This window comes from Macrobrachium nipponense, chromosome 4 (genome assembly GCF_015104395.2).
Source record: "Macrobrachium nipponense isolate FS-2020 chromosome 4, ASM1510439v2, whole genome shotgun sequence".
NCBI classification, from domain to species: domain Eukaryota; kingdom Metazoa; phylum Arthropoda; class Malacostraca; order Decapoda; family Palaemonidae; genus Macrobrachium; species Macrobrachium nipponense.
Genome location: NC_061100.1, coordinates 46,538,115 through 46,561,647, shown reverse-complemented (window position 1 = coordinate 46,561,647; position 23,533 = coordinate 46,538,115). Strand labels below are relative to the sequence as shown.

Sequence of the window (23,533 nt, the reverse complement as noted above, 5' to 3'; positions counted from 1 at the left end):
CACCATAAATCGCAGAGTTTCAGTTAATGGTGGTTTTTGCTTACCACCACCATGCCGAGAACAGAAACCCCCTCCCCACCGATAACTGGGGGACTGCCTGTATTTATAACCTTGTGTAAGACCTCTTTTCTAAGACACTTGCAAAAATACTATACTAAATTTACCAAGTTATACATGTTTTTTCTAATAATTTATTTCATTTTATTTTGTGAAAACACAACTACAGGCAGTCCCTGGTTTTTTTTGGGGGGGGGGTTCTGTTCTGACAGCTTGATAATAAACAAAAATTGCCGATAACTGACAAATCAGCAATTTTTGGCACTTATTAGTGCTGATAACCGGATTATGGAGCCAATAACCAGTAATGGCGCCACTGTTACATAAGTATCAGCATTTCAATACAGAAAATTTGGCAATTTTTGGTGCTAGACAAAAGCCATACAACCGGATCACCAATAACCAAGGCTGCCAATAACCGGGGACTGCCAATATGTTTTTCTAACAACTTATTTTATTTTCTTTTGTAAAATTAAAATTACATCTCACACAGTATCATAACAGATAAGATATAAAATCAGTAACAAATCCTGATCATATTTACTATAAAATATTTACAAGATTTACTGAGATGAAGAGAAGCTGTAACTTTTTGTGAGGTATACATGTTTTTTGTAATATTGTTTTGTACTTTCCTGTGCACCATTACATACAATTATAGCAGACATACCAGCATAAAAGATAAGAACTAAAACCAGCAGCAATCCCTGGGTATATTTATCAGCAAATAAATAAAAAGACATCAATATATGCTGACCTACTACAGTTGCCATTAGTCATTTCTGGGCTTAGCCTGTGTCGCCCTGTGAAATGGTTCCTTTGATACTATTTCTTAGGTATAAATATTGCTATTCATCCTAGAGAAAAAAGAAACAATATAATGTCAAGATAAATGGCTCGCTCACCTTTAATAAAGGTGTCGGTATAGTTAAAAGAGCGAGTGGAATCACTACCAGAGGTCCCTTGCCATTTAGCTTCTTCCTTCAACAAAACCCCCAACTATGGAGGAGCCGTACTATAGCTCCCGGTACCCTCTACTACTACCGTGAGCGCCTCCGACGCCTGTGACGTCATTCCTTTGATAGCCGCCATCGTCAACACACACGTTGTTTTTTCTCTTGTGTTGTGCGATTGCTTTCGAGGATTTTTCTATTCATTTCATGATGTCCTCAGCTACTGCTTCCAAGTTAAGTACTACTTTAAGGTTACAGATCACATTTTATCCTGATTTTCCCTGTTTTATACTCGGTAGGAGTTTAGTAGTTGGAGCGTCACCGTCCCCGAGCCGACTCCTTCGACCGCATGGCGGTCTGGGTTTTCTTTTGGTCTCCCATACCATTAGAATTACCTTTTTGCAGTATTTTATGATATGTTTAACTTTTTTATGTAGTTTTATGCAGTTAGCTACATTATTTTAGTTCGTGCCTTCACGGGGACCCCACTCCGACCGCACGTTTCGGATCTTAGCCTAGCCTAGCCCATCCGTTTCATTAGGAGTTATTTTACGTTAGAACCATGTTCTCCCTTTTGTCCTGCCTCTAGCCCTATGTTTTGTTTTACGATACATTCTCATTGGTCTAGGCGCTTGGGTTAGGCTAACATACCCCATTCTGCGGATTGGCGATTAGCCTATACCCACGGACCTTCTTTCTCTTATCATGTTTTTATTTCCTTTCCCCTGTGTTAGCCTAACTATTAGATATCATGTGTATTTTTACATTATATATATATTATTTTTATATCAGTGCTCATTATTGGTGTGTCTTTTGTGACCATTTCCCTTGTATCGCCTGGCCTTCCTCACCACGTGTTTACCACCTGGCCGGGAGGGTCGCTGGTTGATCACGACGAGCCACCTGGTTGTTGGGTCTCCTCCCCCGTCCCTTCCATCCCCCCCTCCACACTTTGCCCACCCACGCTACTGGGTGATGACTCGCTGCTCATAGGTAGCTTCCGAGTCTGCATGAGAGGGGGTGACTCATAGGGGTAGTGGGGAGGTTTCCCTCCACTGGTGCTCTCTCCCTTGTCGCATGGCTTGGGGCTCGGGACCTTCTCCCCCTCCCCCTCCGGCCTTACATCGGCCATGGATGGGTGGAAGGTTCCCCTACCCCAACCCCCTACCCTTCCTCCTCTCTCAGCTCCGGCGGTACTACTCCGTCCCCCACCAGACGGTCAGTGAGGAGGGAATCTCTTGGAGCCTATCCACCCGTGGGATATAGCACACGGACACACTCTGATATTATGTTTTTACTTTAATATATATATATTATTTTATACTATATCATATGATATTTATTATATTAGATTTTATTATATTCATTTCACCGTGATTTTCACTCCGGGGGGTTGTGGTTCTGCCTCATGTTATCCCTCTCTGGTTCACGCTCCGAGAGCTGGGACCCTCTCGATTTTTGGTTTTTACTGCTCCGGCCCCAGCGGAGCAGCCTACCTTACCACATGCTACCAGGAGAGGTTTAATATGGAGTCAGCGGCCTCTTCCCCCCCGGTGATCATTAATATTCTATCTTTTATATAAGTTCATGTTATATTATGCCTCTTTTTACACATAAAAGATTTTTTATGTGTGCGTGTGGGCCTCCGGGCTTACTCCGGCAGTCAATTTTGCATGTTACTTATATATATAGAATCTTTATCCGTCGGTCCCACTCCAGCACCCACGGATAATTACATTGTGCCTCCCCGGAGGTTGTCAATGGTACTACTCATGTATCCTTTGACTTACAGGTCGTGTGTTGCCAGGAGGTTGGGTGCACTGCTGTACTGCAGGACCCATGCGGCCACGTCTGCCGCTCCCATGCCGGGTGCGCAGTAAGAGTGGAGGACTTCTTGGTGTGGCACCATGAAGGGTGCCAAACTTGCTACGTTCTTGTAGGCGAAGCCTCCTCGTAGTAAGTTTTTCTTACCTCCATCAGCGTGTTTTACCTGGTGATACTGATTATACTTTACAATGTTTTCATATATTATGGATCTAGTCTCGACCCTGGTCGTCCCCTCTTTCTAATTTTAGACCTCTCTTACAGGGTTCCGTTGAAGAGAAGAAGATGGCGCTTACAACCCTGAAAGCCTGGGTCGGAGGATTTGGAAGAAATTCCAAAGGACACCCCTACATCCTCGCCCAGGACATGGCCGACCTCATCTTCCCCGGAGCCAAGAAGGGATCAGTGGTCGACCCACTAGTTGCCGCTCCACTGATAGCAGACATCCAAGCGCTGGTCTCTACCGGAGGGTGACTTTTCGGAGGACGTTACGGAGGACGTTGCGGCCATGAACCTCGACGTCGAGCCCATGGCGATAGACTCCATGGGCACAGGTAAAGGTGCAGTAGGGCCAGGTTCTGTGGGATCTCAGGGCCCTTTCCTGAGCTCCTCTTCTCCTTCTCCTTATCCTTCCTCTTCAACTTCCTTCCGGGGCTTCACTGAAGAACAACGGGCGGTACGCCCCAAGTCCACTTCAGTGATCCCCAAAGTTAAATCTCCATTGGACAAACTGGTAAAGTCTTTACCTAGGAAGTCAGCCCCCTTAACTGACGCTAACACTCCGGCTCCCCACCCCGGAACGGTCAGGTCAAGGGCGGCCTCTTCGTCGGCATAGAGATCCCCCAAACACAGGTCTCGGAAGGAGCAGGCTCAGGTGCCCCCCTTCGATCCCGAGAGTTTCTCTGTCAACATCTTGGAGAAGATGGGAGTTATCGTGGGAACCTTGGTTGACAACAAGGTTGGCGCGGTTCTCTCACAGCTCACAAGCACTGTTGAGCCCTCCGGCCAGTCGATCCAATCCCTAGCGGAACATCTGGCCGCTCAGGAGAACGCCCTTTCCGGAATTCGGGACTCGATTGCTGCAGGGAATCCACAGTCGGTACCAGCATCTCCTTTACCAATGCCGGACTCCCGCCTACTACCGGACTTTAAGGCTGCCAATCCCTGGAGGATTGCATCACATGCTCCGTTTGTCAACAGGATGTTGACCATCGAAGGCATTCAACCCCCAATCATGGGCTACGTCCGCCTAACCGAGGCAGCCATGATGAAGGAAGAAAAAGTCCCCAAGGAGACTGTGATCCTTCCTAGGGAACAGGCGCAACATACTCTGCTGAGGAGCTTAGAAGAGTGGGGATGCGAGAACACACGCATCACGGCTTTCAGGAGTCCCTTCACCATTTTTACTCCGGTGGAGGGCACTCCCCTTCCACTTACCCTTAAGGTAGTGGAAGCAACATTTCAAGCAGCTCTGAAGGATGAGCCCTTACCTCAACTCCGACAGACGGAACCCACCTCTCTCCTGATCCCGGGCTCTGATGCCTACTTCCAAGGTGCTGTGCCCACTTTCTCGGTAGGCAAGCTTAAATCTGACTGCGCCACCACCCTCTTTAGTGAGAGGCTTCCTAGGTTGCCGGACTCCCTCATCCAGACGGAGTTCGACGCCCAGACTAGGCTGGCAAGATCCCTCTCCTCTATGACGACGGCTGAAATGACGGCTCTGGTATACCAGCGAGAGCCGTTATTCAGTCACGGCTAAGGGTCTGCTGCACACCACGCAGTGTAACCTTTATGACTTTTTAGTCGCCAGGAGGAATTGCAGGAAGCATGTCTTGGCTGAAGCCACTATCCGTCATGAGCCTAACAAGCTCATAGCTTCCTCAATTCGGGGGACAGACCTCTTCCCTGCCCCAGTGGTGGCGGAGGTCTTGCACGAGGCATCTAAGGTGAATCAGAGCCTCAAAGTCAGGTGGGGTCTAGTACCAAAGAGGAAGCAGGAACCATCTAGTTCGAACCCAAGGATTAAGAAGAAGCCCAGGAAGTTCTTACCCTTCCAGACTCCTCAGCAGACGCTTGTCCAGGCCGTACAGGTGCCTCAAGGACAGCAGCACTCCTCCTCCAAGAGCCAGCAGCAATTCTTGGTCGTGACTCCTCAGTCACAGCAACCCCAACCTTCCACCTCTTATGCAGTCTCCCCAGCTTTCAACCCTACCTACGAAGGTCAAAACTTTCAGGCCTTCAACAGGTTCGCGAGAGGCAGCAGAGCTAGGGGTGCCTCTCGCCATAGGGGATCCGGCAGGGCTGCAAGTAGGGGTAGAGGCTTCCTGGGAGCGAGAGGCTCGTCCCTTGGCAACCCAATAGTGAGAGTGCCAAGGTAGGAGGGAGACTGTACCTCTTCCGTCACCGGTGGAGGTTCAGCCCTTGGGCTCAAAGCATAGTTACCAAAGGCCTGGGTTGGAGTTGGCTAGAGGGCCCTCCTCCAACCAACAAATTCTATCAAACACCAACAACGGAATTGACAGAGTATACTAAAGACCACCTTCTCTAAGGAGTAGTTTCAAGAGTCAACAATTTAAAATTTCAAGGACGCTTGTTCAGCGTGCCAAAGAAAGACTCGGAAAACCGAAGGATCATCCTAGACTTGTCCCATCTGAACTTATACATTCATTGCGACAAGTTCAGGATGCTGACCGTTTCGCAGGTACAGACCTTACTTCCCCGTGGGGCCATCACAACCTCTATAGATCTTACAGATGCCTACTATCATGTTCCCATAGCCAGACACTTCCGACCATTCCTAGGCTTCAAACTAGGAAACAAGTCCTATTCCTTCAAAGTAATGCCGTTCGGGCTCAACATACACCCCAGGATATTTACCAAGTTGGCGGAAGCAGTTGTCCAAGAACTAAGGAAACAGGGAATAATGCTAGTGGCTTATCAGGACGATTGGCTTATTTGGGCAAAGAATCCCAAAGAATGCAAGGAAGCAATGGTCAAAGTAATCAAATTTCTGGAACATCTAGGTTTCCAAATAAACAAAACCAAGTCCAGACTAACACCGGAATCTCGATTCCAGTGGTTAAGTCTTCAGTGGGACTTACAGTCACACACACTGTCAATTCCGTCGTTGAAAAGGAAAGAAATAGCAAGAGCTACAGAGCAATTTCTCAAACAACGTCAAACATCCCGGAGGTGCCAGGAGAGAATCCTGGGCTCACTCCAGTTTGCTTCAATCACAGACATCCTGTTGAGAGCCAAACTCAAGGATATAAACAGGGTATGGCGTTCCAAAGCGAATTGCAGATCACGGGACAGACTAGCCTCTATCCCGGCGATCTTACGAAAACGTCTCCGCCCCTGGACGGAGGTAAAAAACTTATCAAAAGCAGTTCCCCTGCAATTCCCTCCACCATCATTAGTGATCCACACGGACGCCTCACTAACAGGATGGGGAGGATACTCTCAGTACAAAAAAGTCCAAGGAACCTGGTCCCCAACATTCCGCCAGCTACATATCAATGTACTGGAAGCCATGGCAGTGTTTCTCACACTGAAACGGCTCCGGCCATCCAAGAACTCACATTTCAAGCTAGTTCTGGACAGTGCAGTGGTAGTCCACTGCATAAACAGAGGCGGATCCAAGTCAAGCCACTTGAAACATGTCATGATAGCCATCTTATCTCTGGCAAACAAGAATAAATGGCACCTGTCAGCCACTCACCTGGCAGGAGTCAAGAACGTAGTGGCAGATGCCCTATCTCGCTCCGTTCCGTTAGAATCGGAGTGGGCACTGGACAGGAACTCGTTCAATTGGATCAGTCAACAAGTCCCGGGACTTCAGGTAGACCTCTTTACCACAGAATCGAACCACAAACTTCCTCGTTACGTGGCACCCAACCTGGACCCTCTGGCATATGCTACTGACGCCATGATCCTAGATTGGAATACATGGAAGAAGATTTACCTCTTTCCTCCGGTGAACCTTCTTCTGAAAGCACTGAACAAACTCAGGTCATTCAAGGGCCGGGTGGCTCTAGTAGCCCCCAACTGGCCCAAGAGCAATTGGTTTCCTCTACTTCTAGAGTTGAGACTCCGGCCTCTACAGATTCCCAACCCCAAACTTACACAGTTAGTGCAAACGCAGACTGTGTCCGCTTCCTCAAGAATTCAGAAAACCCTAACTTTATGGATTTCATGAAGTTCGCGGCTATGAGGAATGCGGACATTGACCCCCAAAATATTTCATTCTTGGAGTCGGATAAAAGGGAATCTACCCTGCGTCAATATGACTAGTCTATTAAGAAACTAGCAAAGTTTCTCAAGGATTCAAACTCACAAATCATGACCACGAACCTAGCCATATCTTTCTTTAGATCATTGTTTGAGAAAGGACTAGCAGCAAGCACTATTACTACTACCAAATCAGCTCTTAAAAAGATCTTCCAGTTTGGTTTTAGTATAGATCTTACGGATTCTTACTTTACCTCTATTCCGAAAGCTTGTGCTAGACTTAGACCATCAGAGAGACCTAAGTCAGTCTCTTGGTTTCTGAATGATGTCCTCAAACTGGCCTCGGACATTAATAATGATTCATGTAACTATATAACTCTCCTGAGGAAAACTCTATTTTTACTAAGTCTAGCCTCAGGAGCTAGGATATCTGAACTGTCAGCCTTATCAAGGGAACCAGGTCACATTGAGTTCCTTCCCTTAGGGGAAGTTCTCCTATCCCCAGATCGCCACTTTCTAGCCAAAAATGAAGATCCACAGGACAGGTGGTCCTCGTGGAAAATCCTACCACTACCTCAAGACAATTCTCTTTGTCCAGTTAACTCCTTGAGAGCTTACTTAGGTAGAACAACCCTAAGATCCTCAGGTCCGTTGTTCATTAGAGAGAAGGGTGGTACAATCTCCCTAAAAGGGATCAGACAACAAATCTTATACTTCATTAAACAGACCAACCCGGATTCCTTTCCCCGGGCCCACGATGTTAGGGCAGTGGCCACCTTTATTAACTACTTTCAACATATGAATTTTGACGATCTTAAGAAATATACAGGCTGGAAATCCCCGACAGTTTTTAAACGTCACTACTTAAAATCCTTAGAAGCCCTCAAATTCCCAGCAGTGGCAGCTGGAAACACAGTTTCTCCTGACACTATTTAAATTCTTCTAACTTTCCTTGTAGCTTTCCCTTCTGCCTGACCCATTGCACCCTTACTTAGTTAGGTCGCCTCTGATATGTGTATTCCCTTGAGTGTTGCTGTTACATTCATTATTCTGGTTTGTGAATCAGTCCTATTGTTTGTGTATATATGTCAACTTTATGTCTTTACCTTAAGCCTACTTTATATGTTTTTATCTTCAAGTTGTAGGATAATTATCTGTAAGTTATTAACCATGATTTAGGGTTCCTACTGTTAGTCGATAATTTGTAAGACTGTATTCTTAAGTTGATCATTATACTATTAACCCTACAGGTGTTTGTTTTTACCTTCTTGTATATCTGTGCTGTCCCCAAGCTTGGTGTTTTTGCAATTCTCTGGTACTATTTCACAGGGCGACACAGGCTAAGCCCAGAAAAGGGATTTTGACGAAGGAAAAATCTATTTCTGGGCAACAACCTGTGTCGCCCTGTAAAATCCCACCCTGTAGTTAGTCGTCCTCACCCAGCTTACCCCAAGCTTGGATGCTATCTTCAGGAATGACGTCACAGGCGTCGGAGGCGCTCAAGGTAGTAGTAGAGGGTACCGGGAGCTGTAGTACGGCTCCTCCGTAGTTGGGGGTTTTGTCGAAGGAAGAAGCTAAATGGCAAGGGACCTCTGGTAGTGATTCCACTCGCTCTTTTAACTATACCAACACCTTTATTAAAGGTGAGCGAGCCATTTATCTTGTCATTATATTGTTTCTTTTTTCTCTAGGATGAATAGCAATATTTATACCTAAGAAATAGTATCAAAGGAACCATTTCACAGGACGACACAGGTCGTTGCCCAGAAATAGATTTTTCCTTCGTCAAAATCCCTTTTATGGACCACTGAAGTGATGTGAATGCTTTTCCCAATACATTAATCCAAATCGTATTACACGTAATATGAGTTAGCATCACACAAAACCTGTTTAGATCCTCATATGATCATGGCCCTCCATTAAGGGTTAAATACAGGCAGTCGCCGGTTATCGGTGGGGGTTCTGTTCCCAAGGGGGTGCTGATGAGCAAAAACCGCCATTAACCAAAACTCTGTGATTTAAGCGCCATAATGGCACTTATGGCACCGATAACTGGTTATCGGCACCATAAGCACCATTATGGCACCTCTGTTAGGTATGTAATGGCACCTTATGGCACCAATAACCAGAACTCAGCCTGTTATGGCACCATAAATCGCCGATCTTATAGCGCTAGATGAGTGCCATAAAATCGGATCACTGATAACCAAGTCCGCCGATAACCAGGGACTGCCAGTTTTAATATACAATAGTAAATGATTTAACAATAAATTTTTAAAAATATAAATTGAATAATCATGACTGGCTATTAAATACTAATTATATAGTACTGTATTTCAATTATCCTGCTACTAATCTTGAACAATCCTAAATGATCAAGATATAATTTTTTTTGTTTCCCTGTTAAAAACACCCATTCAAAAAGGTAAAAAAGTACAGCATTACAAATTTAACTCATTCAAGTTTGCTGTCCATAAGGTAAATGTAATAGCAGCTTACCTGATGCAGATATATCAACATAGAAGTAGCCAGGTTTGAACATGCTCTTTCCGTATCCAATGCGTGAAGGGTACTCAGGCCAATACCCATCACACTTCCAATTCGGTCGAATGGGTGGTGGCGGTTCTGGTGTTGTGGTAGTGATGTTGGACGGTGCTACTGTTGGAGTTGTTGGTGGTGGTGTAGGTTTTTGAGTAGTGACTGGTGCTAGTGTGGTTGTCTGGTTGCTAGGCTTTGGTGTAGTAGTGGTGGTTGTTGTTGTGGTGGTAGTGGTCGTGGTTGTAGTTGTTGTGGTGATGATATGATCAGCTACTTCAATGTAAACATTAACACGAATACTGTAGTCACCAGGTTCAGTTATGTTTATAACTAAAGATGGAGAAGAACATGATGCATGTATCTGGAATCAAAAGTAAAGTGAATTATCTTAACTTTAAAATTATTGGCAACTAGTTAAGTCTTGCTAACTAAATTACTGGTAGTGATATGATAAAGCTGCTAGGAGAATACTGTAGCTAGAAAATTGAAATAATCCACTAAATAGAAAGATAATCCTCCTTCAATATAAATACACTGTTAATCCATGTGTTAAGAGATTGGCACTTAGTTATAAAATAGAATTTATAATAAAAAAACATTTTTAAATTTAAGCCATTTTTGGTTCTAGTACATAAAAAAAAGGTTATGACACAGGAAAACCTATTTTAGGTAGCCACTGTGAGTCCCTAAAGGAGCTACACTCTCGTGGTCCTCCAAGGTTCCAAAAGACTGACCAGCCAACCTCAAAGAATTATTAAAGTTGGTCTTGGTTAGAATAGTGCTGCTTGTTGGAACACTGATAAAACATAAAGGAATCAGGACAAGAAGGCTCTATCTCCTGTCCACACCAACTACCTCGGTCTTCTCTTCATCCTACTCAGACAGATGTGACAACAATACGTGTGTTGGCTATTTTCCCATTACATGCCAGGTCTGTACAAGATGCATGTTCACCCCAGTCACGCACCTTTTCATCAGGGAAAGTGGTTGGGTTTGAGGACTTACAGCCACTACCAAATATAGGCCTTCCTACATAAAAACATATTTTATAATAAAATAACTTTTTGTATATACTTACCCAGTAATTAAATAGATATATGTATACTGTTCCCTCCCGTATTCGCGGGGATGGGTACTAGACACCCCCCCCCCCCCGAGAATAGCTTGAACCCACGAATAGTTAGAACTCCCCTCTAAAAATGCTTATATCTACCTATTTTGAAGTTCAAATACCAAATGTATACTTGAAGTATCATCCTACATCAAATATACCATTGAATTGATATTATTAATATAATTTAAAAGTCATCTTGAACATTTTACCATTAAAAATATATACACACAACCAATATCAGAGAGAGAGAGAGAGAGAGAGAGAGAGAGAGAGAGAGAGAGAGAGAGAGAGAGAGAGAGAGAGAGATTGTCCTTACAGTATTTAAACAAGTGAAATGGAAAGATTATTGTATTCCTTTAAAATACACACACATAAATTTTGTAATTAAAGTGCGACACGGCCGAGCCCAGAAATAGATTTTTCCTACGTCAAAATCCCTTTATTATTATTAGTAGTAGTAGTATATTGATATTAATATTACTTTTGGAAAATAGTAATAAACTTATTACATACATATCCCATAACAATGATCTCATCTCAGTGAGAGAGAGAGAGAGAGAGAGAGAGAGAGAGAGAGAGAGAGAGAGAGAGAGAGAGAGAGAGAGAAATGAAAAGATTATTGTATTTAAAATACTATTACATATAAATTTTGTAATTACAGTTATATTATTAGTATTACTATTTGAAAATATTAATAAACTTAACCCTCTTACGCCGAAGCCCTAAAATTCAAAACCTCTCCCGTATGCCGGCGCCGGTTTGGAGTGAGCGAGGAAGCGGAAAAAATAATTTTTTCAAAAAAACACAGCGCGCTTAGTTTTGAAGATTAAGAGTTCATTTTTGGCTCATTTTTTGTCACTGCCTGAAGTTTAGTATGCAATCATCAGAAATGAAAAATAATATCATTATCATATGTAAATAATGCGATATATGGTAGCGAAAAAAAAAATTCATAGATAATTGTACTTCAAATCACGCTGTGCAAAAAACAGTCAAAGCTAACGAGTTACTTTTTTTCGTTGTATTGTACACTAAATTGCAATCAGTTTTGATATATAATACATAGTAAAACAAAAAATAAAAGCAACACACAGAAAAATATTATCACAAAATGATTGATCAAATTCGTAACCCACGCGGACGTTAAAAAAAATATTTTATTCAATTCACCGTAATCTAAATATTGTTGCTAGAGACTTCTAATTTGTTTCAAAATTAAGACAAATGATTGAATATTACGATACTGTAAGAGTTTTAGATTAGAATTGCAGATTTCGACCATTTCGGACGAGTTAAATTTGACCAAATGTCGAAATTTTTAATATAAATTTTTTTATATGCACATATTTCAGAGATGAAAAAAGCTACAACCTTCAATTATTTTTTATCGTATTTTTCATGAATTTGCGCACATTTTGATATATGAAACTCTATAAAACTGCTAATATGAAAAGGAGCAAATATTAGGATAATGCGATGTACGTATTTCGGAGACTTGCGGCCGCAAATTGGCGCGCGGAGTGAAGTTAAATATATTTTTCAAAAATTCACCATAAATCACAATATTGTTCTAGAGACTTCAAATTTGTTTCAAAATGAAGAAAAATGACGGAATATTACTGGGCCGTACGAGTTTTAGCTTACAATAGCGTTTTTCAACTATTTCGGTAGAGTCAAATTTGACAAAACGTGGTTTTTTTTCTATTTATCGTGATTTATATGCAAATATTTCAAAAAAAGAGAAAAGCTACAACCTTCAATCATTTTTAGTTGTATTTTATATGAAATTGCGCACATTTTCATATATAAAACTTTATGTAACAGCTAATTTTAAATGGTGCAAACATTTCGACAATCGCACAAAAAAAATTTTGATTTTTTCGGAAGAGCTACCGCGCGGACGTAAGGAAAATTTTTTTTTTTCATAAATTCACCATAAATCGAAATATTGTGCTAGAGACTTCCAAGTCGTTGCAAAATGAAGGTAAATGATTGAATATTACTAGAATATAAGAATTTTAGCTTACAATTGCGTTTTTCAACCATTTCGGTAGAGTCAAATTTGACCGAAAGATGAAATTTTTGCACTTAACGTTATTTATATGAAAATATTTCAAAACTGATAAAAGCTACAACCATGGGTTGTTTTTTGTTGTATTGTGCATGAAATTTCGCACATTTACATATATAAAACTTTATGTAACGGCAAATTTAAAAGGGTGCAAACATTAGGACAATCGCATGAAAAAATTTATCGGAAGAGTTATCGCACAAACGTAAGGAAAAAGTTTTTTCATAAATTCACCATAAATCGAAATATTGTGCTAGAGACGTTCAATTTGTTGCAAAATGAAGGCAAATGATTGAATATTACTATAATATAAGAGTTTTAGCTTACAATTGCGTTTCTTGACCATTTCGGTAGAGTCAAAGTTGACCGAAGGTTGAAATTTTTGCACTTATTGTTATTTATATGAAAATATTTCAAAACTGATAAAAGCTACAATCATGAGTATTTTTTTGTTGTATTTTACATGAAATTGTGCACATTTTCATATATAATACTTCATGTAAAGGATAATTTAAAATGGTGCAAAAATTATGTCAAAGTGACAAAATAATTTTTGAGATGTGTCACTGATACTTTTTAGTGCGATAAGAAAGAAATTCGCACTTGCGCGCCTGCGTAGCGATTGTAAACAAAACAACGCCTTGATCTGTGAACTCCCAGCATCCCCCAAGGCGCGTGATTCAAAAGTTTTCGGCTGGTAGGCCTATATATTTTTCCGTGACTTTTTAAAAAAACTTTTTTGAGCCGACGTATGATACGTCCATTCGGCATACGGGAGACATTTTGACTCGACGTTTAATACGTCCATTCGGCGTAAGAGGGTTAATAAACATGTTATACATACACGTACCAAAAAATTCTCATCTCAGTAATGGAGAGAGAATTGGTATTTTTATCATGTGATATTTAATCTTATTAAACTTACCAAACCTGTATCAATCAATATTAATACTATTTAAAAATTAGTAAGTCATGTTTGTATCATAAAAATGTATTTAGTCATGAAAATAATATCAAAATACACTAATTTGTGAATAGTTATCGTCAGAAAAACCCATGAAAAGGCGAATTTCCCGGCAAATAATGGGTAGATAAGGTCCAAAGAAAAATCTGCAAATATGGGGGGTGGGGTTGACTGTACAGTATAGTGTGAGAAAGAAAGAGAGAACTGTGGTTTTTACTTCCAATCTAAGCAAAGTATAAATGGATTCTGTAAGCGAAATAATGTTTCATTGATATTTTGATTATTTTAAGGATATGTATGCTGTTTGATGGATTCTGTAAGTGAACTACAGTGCTCCCCCGAAATATCATTCACTTTTTGTGGGGAAATTTCACTAATCTGCAGATTTTTCTTATGGCTGCATCTCTAAAATTATCATTACTAATTCACTTTTTTCAGAGAGCAATACTGTGTATTCACTAAATATTGTAGTTTTTCATTAAAATACAGTGGTACCTTGACCTGTGAGTTAATTCGTTCTGTGGCCTAGCTCGTAGCTCAATTTGCTCGCACATCAAATAAATTTTCCCTATAGAAAATACTTAAAATGCCCTTAATCCATTCCAACCCTCAAAATGCCACCCCATATTTTTGTTTCATATTATTAAATATGGAAAATATATTTCTAAATAACACATTGTATAAAAACATAATAGAGAGTATGTATAAAGATACAGTAGTACCTCTGGATACAAAATTAACCCGTTCCAAAGCGGCCTTCGTAACCTGACTTTTTCGTATCTTGAACCACATTTTACATGTAAATTGCCTAATTCGTTCCAAGCCCTACAAAAACACCCCCATAAATTTTATAATAAAGCTAAATTGACCAATAAACAATGAAATACAACAATTTGGACCATTCAAGACCAATAAACAATGAAATACAACAATTTGGACCATTCAATACCTAACTTAAACTACATATACTACTAATATGTACTACATACCTGTAAATAAAGTGTATTAGGGTACATGGTACAAGAAATACTGTACTTACATACGTTTGTAGTAAAATGTGCAACCTTACCTTTTGAGTGAGGCGATCTCCGAAAATGGCAGAAAACATGAACATTTAACTTTACGAAACACATTAAAAAATGACAGGAAACATTAACACTAAACTTTACGAAACACATTAACAAATGGCAGAAAACGTTAACACTTAACTTTACAAAATACTTAAAATTAAATTTCTTTTTTTTTTTCTTTTGATTTTTACATTTTTTTTACTTTTTTATACTTTGCATTTTTTTTCCTGTTTGCTTACTCCTACTAAAGGCTACATTGAAAAATAACTATCCAAGGGAGATTGCTTCTGCCTGATTTTTGAAATGTTCCTAAAATGACTCAGGCAAACGTCATCGAACTGCGCAAGCATATGACCTCTGTAAGGCATTTCGGGGTGTCTCTTTTCTACAAATAGTTGCACCTTATGAAAAGCAGCTAGAGCATCCTTAATTTCTGCTGTTGTCATGGGGTCCTCCTCCTCCTCCTCACCACTGCTAGAGAACTCTTCTTGAACAACGTTATGTTGCATGGCCTCCAACTCCTTCAGGTAATCCGTCGTAAGCTCCTCTTGGTGCTCTTCGAGAAGGTCATTGAAGTCATCCTCGTCGACGACCAGCCCCATGGACTTGCCGAGTGCAACGATCTCGTCAAAATCTGGTTGCGAAACAGTTTCAGGATCATCAACAGTTTCTGAATCTGCAACAGCTTCGCCCACGTCGAATCCCTCGAAGTCTCGGGCAGATACGGCATCAGGCCAGAGTTTCCTCCACAAAGAATTCACGGTTCGCCTCGAAACCTCCTGCCAAGCTTGATCGATGAGTCGGATGCATGTGGCAACATCGAAATGCTCCTTCCAAAGTTCACGCAAGGTGAGGTTTATGGTATCGGTAATGTCGAAACATCTCTTGAAAAGATGTTTCGTATACAGCTTCTTGAAGTTCGATATCACTTGCTGGTCCATGGGCTGGAGGAGAGGGGTGGTGTTAGTCGGAAGATATCTTCCTCGAGGCCAGGAGGGTGAGCAGGGGCATTGTCCAACACCAGCAGACATTTCAGAGGGAGGCGCTTCTCTTCCAAGAATTTCTTTACTGTCAGGCCGAAACACAGATTTACCCACTTGGTGAACAAAAGTTTCGTTACCCAGGCTTTCGCATTAGCCCTCCACATCACTGGAAGCTTCTCCTTTAGCACTCTGTGGGCCTTGAAGGCTCGAGGAGTCACGGAATGATAGACAAGTAGGGGCTTCACCATGCAATCCCCATTGGCGTTCGAAAAAGTGTGAGCGTAAGCCTGTCTTTCATAGGCTCATGCCCAGGTAGCTTCTTCTCTTCCTCCGTGATGTACGTCCGATGAGGCTTTTTTTTTCCAAAAAAGGCCAGTCTCATCACAGTTGAAGACTTGCTGAGAACTGTTGATCGTCATCTCGTCAAATGTCTTAATAAAGGCTTCAGCCGCTTTCGTGTCCGAGCTGACAGCCTCCCAATGCCGCACCACCGAATGGATGCCAGTCCATTTCCGGAATTTTTCAAACCTCCCACGGGAAGCCTTGAAGTCTGGGGGTTGCCGTCAATGTCCCTTCTCCTCCATCGTATTCAGCCTGGGCAATCAAATCGCCGAAAATAGCGTTGGCATTGTGACAGATTGCCGTCTTGATTATCGTGTCGCCAGCGATTTCTTTGTCTTTTATCCATACAAGAAGCAGCCTCTCCATCTCATCGTGCACATGGCTCCTCTTGTTGGACAAAATAGTCATGTAGCTGCTTTGATGGCTTCCCTCTGCTTAAGTATGGTACCTATCGTTGATAGATTTCGGCCGTATTCCTTAGCGATCACACTCAACCGCATGTCAGCCTCATACTTCTTGTTAATCTCCACTTTTGTCTCCATAGAAAGCATCCTCTTCTTTCCGTGAACTTCAGCAACTTTCTTGGGACCCATGACTATACATATGTAATTAGGTTACTAATTAAGTTCTCACACAACACGATAAAGTACAAAGCGAAATCACTAACACGAATTCACGTTAACAAACAAAATCGTATATGAACGAACGAATTCTGCAAGCTTATGATAACTTGAATTTTTCATAAGTTGGGACTTTCGTATGTCGAGGTTCCACTGTATAATAAGGTTTTATACAGTGTACAGGGAGTGTTAAAGTTACTATAATTCGACTTACGATAATCTGATTTTACGAGAGACCAAATTACAATAAAGTAACTTTACCCCATCTTCTAGTTAAATAAGTTCAAAAACAGCAAAAGAGAATGATGAAAGTATTGTTTTAATGTTATACTAGTTGTGTGAATGTGTACAGCCATGAACATCCGAACGAAAAACAACTTTTTTTGCTAAGTACAACCAAATTGGATAACAACATCCGTTTGGCTGGCATTTCAACCATTGTGCGATGGTAAACAATCACCATAGTTATGTTATGAATGATGTTATGTAGAATGGGACTGATGAGATATTTTTATGTAATAACTTTATTCACTATAGGTATATCAAAGATCAACAAAGAAATATACGTTAAATTCAAATTTAAACCAAGTTGTAGCTGAAGCTGAGAAAACTATTCAAGCTGCCAATGACTTTTATCATGCATTAGCAAAAAGGATAAAACTCATAAACTTGTGCCATCAAACACAAACGTAGATAAAATTGAGAGAAAATCATTTTAATCAAAACTACTGGGCTTGAAAGAACACATTTCACTGTTGTTTTCATGCCGATATAAGATAAATAAAAGATAAATATCTTGAAAATAGCGATTGGGATCACATAATTTTTTTCCTCAATAAACATGCCGCCAACATAATCTGTTAATGAAAAAAAAAAAATTTAGTTCACAATCATATTTAGACTTGAAAACACATCATATAACGAAAAATTCCCTTGTCTCACATAAGTCAAGTATCTAAATATTTATTCATTTTATACTAACTAGAAGCAAGAAATTCACTCAGAATTGAGACAAATTCGTATTAGCCATCAGCTGATTTCCAAACCAAAACATTGACCGCTATGTTAGTAGTATTTTATAATACAATAATATGAGAATACATACAGGCTGTCCCCAGTTAACCGCAGGTGTTCCGTTCCTGGGGGCCCGACGTTAAGCGAAATCCATCTCTAACCAAAATTCAAAAGTCTACGGGCGTCACAATACCCCTCACGGTGCCCTAGACTTGTTGACTATGCCTTAGACATTGTCACGGCCATTTTTAATGCAGATTCAATGAGCTTCTTGGTAAATCTTGGCAGAGAGAGAGAGAGAGGAGAGAGACGATTTGGAGGATAGAGAGAGAGAGAAGAGAGAGAGAGGAGAGAGAGAGAACCAGTAGAGAGAGAGAGAGCGAGGAGAGAGAGAGAGAGAGAGAGAGAGAGAGAGAGAGAGAGTCTCCTTTTTCAGACTGCTAATGTTTTCTCCATCTCTGTCATATCTTCTAGCTAAATCAGCTAAAAAAGCAAATGAGAATGATAAAATTATCGTTAGTAGATATAATTGTTGCTTAAATGCTGCACCCATAACCAACTGAACAATAACAGTTGTTTTGCTACAACAACCAACCGAATCTGATAATATATTGCTTGCATTTAAGCCATCATATGTTAGTAACAAATTACTGTAGTTTTGTTACAAATGATGTTAACCAAGTAGAATAGGACTGATATATTTTTACGTTATTCATTTATTCGCTATGGAGAAAATACCAGCATAGAAATACAGTATACAGTACATACTGCTAAATTTAAGCTGCATTTGTAGCTGAAGCTGAGAAAACAATGAACAACCACCCACAACTAAAACAACTAGGAAGTAACTTGAGCAAGAAAGAATGGTGTCCAGCTGAACATATGACAGTTTTTCCCCAGCTCCCACCTCTCCACACACGCAGCTTACTATTTGCGCTGCTAATGACTATTATCATGCATTCGCAACAAGGATATAACTCCACTTTATGCCATCAAACACAATCATAAATAAAATTGAGAGAATAATTTTAATCAAAACTTCAGGTATTGAAAGAACACATTTTAGTAGTGTTTTCACGCCGATAAAAGATAAGTAACAACTAACTGTAAAGCTCGTACTACAAAGAACTCAAGTGAAAATACCGAACAGTATCACGTAATATTTTTACACAATAAACATGCCCAAAATGCAATCTGTTATCGAAAAAATAATTTTGTTCATGAGACGTATTAATTTCATATTTCGATTTAAAAACATGTCATATAATGACAAAATACCTTGTCTTATATAAGTAAAGTATCTAGATATTTTATGCTAACTAGAAGCAAGGCAATTCGCTCCGAACTGAGTTAAATACAGCGAAATACAACATAAATACAGCGAACTAAACTCGTATTCACCATCAGCTGATTTCCAAACCAAAACATTTACTGCTTTGTTAGTATTTTATGATACAATAATATGAGAATACAAACAATAGTATTATTGGATACAGTAATGTATAACTTTTTAAAAGATTCACAGAAAAGATGCATATTCATTGTTTTTATTTCATAAATAAACGTAACCGTCAGCAGCCTGACATCACTCAATTAGGTATGCCACTGTCAGTCCAAATCTGATTCCCGTTTCATGTCCAATTTTTTTTCTACTGATATATCATAGTCAGAATGCATTGAACCTCCAAAATTGGCGTGTATTAATAAATTACTAAATTATTTCATATATACAGGGGGTCCTCGAGTTACGACGTTGATCCGTTCTTACGATGCGTCGTAACACGATTTTCAGCGTAAGTCGGAACATTGAAAAATACCACATGATTTAATGTAAATACCTATCAATAACAACGAGAGAACAATTCCTTACCTTTTCGCCTTCTCCTGAATCACCATAAGGCTGACTGGGATACGCCGTTGATTTTGGTCTTCCAACCAAAGCACCAATAACCTTTCCATTTCAATTATTAGACCACTACGCTGCTTAGTTATCACTGTCGCTTTCATAGGAGCAGATCCTTTCACATGTTCAACGATGCGCTCTTTATCTTTGATAATGGTAGCAACGGTCGAACGGCTAAGGCCAAGCGAGCGGCCAATGTTTGTTGGCGTTTCTCCCTTCTCAGATCGCTTTATAATGTCCACTTTAATTTCCATGGTGATGGCCTTTCTTTTCTTCGATGCACTACCATCAGAAGAGTCCGCCTTGCGCTTGGGAGCCATAACAAAGAGCAAAAAGTTACAAAAACGATACAACACGAGGGAGAGAGAGGCAGTGTAAACAACCAAAATGGCGTATGGGCGAGGAATGAGCGTAGCGAAGCGACGCCATCCTCTCCCCCACAAAGCGTATTCTTCCGCCGTGCGCCCGGAACTAGTTCGCGTTTGTTTACGTTGCTTACGACGCTAAACCGCGTAAGACGGAACGACGCAAAATATTATTTTTTATATTTTTATGGGGGCGCGTTCGTAACCACGAAACATCGTAAGTCGAGACCAGCGTAACCCGAGGACTTACTGTATAGTATACAGTATACTGTAGGCTAGGCTACTGTATTTGTATATACAGTAGTACCTCGAGATACGAAAGGCTCTACTTACGAAAAACTCGAGATACGAAAGCCAATGCGAAAAATTTTACTGCTCTACATACAAAAAGTTTTCAAGATACGAAAGGTTGTTGCTGTAAAGTCCCGAGATTCGCCCGGACCACCAAGAACAATTTTAAAACTCCTGCACTGCCAACTGAGTAAACTCGCCCCCATCCTCCTGCTCTCCCATTGGTTCCTGATGCTAGTCACCCCATAAGGTCCTGCTCTCCTATTGGTCAGCATCTACCCCTTGTGCTTTAAGTATTCTATTGGTAAAAGGATGCTGTAAATTGAAAAACTTATTTATGCAATACATTTAATAAAAAAAAAATTAAGTAAAGATAGAATAAAGTATAGAAATGAATGGTTATTATACTGTTTGGTAGTTTCAGTAGTTGAAGAGAGATAATAAAAAATTTATGGCTTACTGTGTGAAGTGATTGCTTGTCGATCGTTCGATACTCGTAAGTGCTGGATGTAAACAGACTTTTGGAAGTTTTTTTTTGTTTGTTTGTTTATTATAGTTAATGGTTACTTAATAATTATTTGAAATGAGTACATGCAATACAATTAATAAAAAAATTGTGAATTAGATATCATAAAATACAAAATAAATCAGACTGCCAACAAATACGTATTTTCTAGAATTCTTCTTCTGTTTTATTATTACGTTACGTATACGTATGTTTCATTATAGCTGTCAGTAACTTGGTATCTCCATTAGGTAAAGATAGAATAAAGAATAGAAATGAATGGTTATTATACTGTTTGGTAGTTTCATTAGTTGAAGAGAGATACTAATGACAATTTATGGCTTACTGTGTGCTAGGAAAAAGGATTGCTTGGCGCTCGTTCGATACTCGTAAGACGGGTAAGAGCTGAATGTAAACAATCGATTGGAAGCTTTGTTTTTTGTTTGTTTGTGTATTATAGTTAATGATTAATTAATAATTATTTGAAATGAGTACATACCGTACTGATTATTTATACATTTTATTGGCATATTCTAAGCTTTTAGCTCTTAGGTTTAGATGTCAGAATCATAGATTAGGCTACAGTAGCAACCACTAACATAGGCTAGGCTTATTGCTAAGGGACATATGCTAAAGACCTAATAAAATGGGGTTGAACATTACATGCAGTTGAATATTATTCAAGTATGAACAGTATTTTGCCTTTTTGGAATCATATTTCTTCCGTCGGATCGGCGTTGTAACCCTAGAACATGTGTTTTAGGCCTGCAAATATAAATTACCGAGGTGTTTTTGGAGGGCTTGGAATGGATTAGCCATTTTACATGTAAAATGTGTTCCAAGATACGAAAAACTCATGATACGAAGGCCGCCTCGGAACGGATTAATTTCGTATCTCGAGGTACCACTGTATATGATATATGTACCATGATAATGTCATCATCGTATACGCGAGGCTAACTTGTTAAATGTTATTCAATTTCTCTTCGTACTGAATTATGAATTATTATAAGCCAATAAGGACTGAACCTAGAGAATTAGCTTAAATTAATAATTTGCCATATATGTATAAAGTATGCTGTGTAGTGTAGGCTAGGCTACCCTATAAGTAAAGATGGTACTGATTACCCTACTGTAGGCTAGGCTAGAATAATAATCTTACGGTAACTTAACATGGGCTGACTTACATCCAAATCGATTTACAACCGGTTGGTTCAAACCAATTGTGGTCGTAAGTTGAAAACTACCTGTATACGTAGTAATACGAGACTAGATACATTATTGTTGGATACAGTGAAGTAAAGCATAACTTTTTAAGGGGACTGCCTCAGTTGAGAGGCCTGAAATACGACAATTTTGAGGTCGGTGGGCAAAATCGAGTTTTACTCATTTTTAGTAACATTAATGTGTGCCACAACCAGACGTAAAATATTAGTGCTGTGGCTAACCTGTAAGTGGGTCAAAAATGATTTTTTGTGAAAGTATCAGCAATGAAAATATCACGAAAAATACAATGTTTTGATATCCTTTCGTTCCGTTGCGACACAAATTTTGCATAGGTAATCATATTTGTTGTATGACATTTTTCCCATCCTATGCTTTCTGAAGCGGAGAAGCAGGAGCGGCTGCACAAGCACATCAGTAACCTGCATACCTTTGACATAACCACATTGTTCACTTCTCAGCCGGAGTTGTCAAGTACTCATTATATCTAAGTGCATTATTTTCTTGTTTACTCATCAAAATGCCAAGGAAGAAGCAGTCAAGAAAGCGTACACTAGCTAGAGAAAGGTTGAAAGAAAGACTTAGAAAGATAACAAGAAAGAACACCAAGATGAAGCATGTGCATTCATCACCTCCCAGGCCTAGCTGGCGACAATGAGTGGGGTGGTGCCTCATGATAACCACCCCTTTGGGGGGTTTAATATCACTTTTTAAAGTGGGAGGACCAGAGACCATAGAAGTATGCCGTTAGAATAAGAAAATCAAGCTTAAGTATATTTTTATATTGATGCCTATGCGGTTTTCACTGAGAATTTCATTACGCAAACTTTAACCCTTAAACGCCGAAGCGGTAAAAAAAAAATTGTCTCCCGTGTGCCAGAGGTGTTTCAGAGTGAGCACGGAAGCGGAAAAAATATTTTTTTTTAAAAATCACAGCGCACTTAGTTTTCAAGATTAAGAGTTCATTTTTGGCTCCTTTTTTTGTCATTGGCTGAAGTTTAGTATGCAACCATCAGAAATGAAAAAAATGATCATTATCATATATAAATAATGCGATATATGATAGCGCAAAAACGAAATTTCATATATAATTGTATTCAAATCGCGCTGTGCGCAAAACGGTTAAAGGTAACAATTTACTTTTTTTCGTTGTAATGTACACTAAATTGTGATCATTTTGGTATATAACACATTGTAAAACGATAAAAGCAACACAGAGAAAATATTATCACAAAATAATGCATGAATTCGTAACGCGCGGACGTAAACAAATATTTTTTTCAAAAATTCACCATAAATCTAAATATTGTCCTAGAGACTTCCAATTTCTTTCAAAATGAAGACAAATGATTGAATATTAATATACTGTAAGAGTATTAGCTTACAATGAAACAGAGCAAATATTCCGAGAATGGGAAGTACGCATTTCGGAGATTTGTGGCGGAGAATCCGCGAGCAGAGGGAA

General features: G+C 40.0%; 1 protein-coding gene across 2 annotated transcripts in view; it reads right to left on the bottom strand.

Annotated features, from left to right (window-relative positions):
• LOC135210906 (uncharacterized) overlaps positions 1 to 23,533 on the bottom strand; it is a 198,912-nt gene that overhangs the window by 112,332 nt on the left and 63,047 nt on the right. For both annotated transcript variants that reach the window (XM_064243853.1, XM_064243851.1), the window contains exon 4: positions 9,564 to 9,963. In XM_064243853.1, the coding sequence (XP_064099923.1) occupies positions 9,564 to 9,963 (400 nt within the window). The remainder of the gene's footprint in view (positions 1 to 9,563; positions 9,964 to 23,533) is intronic.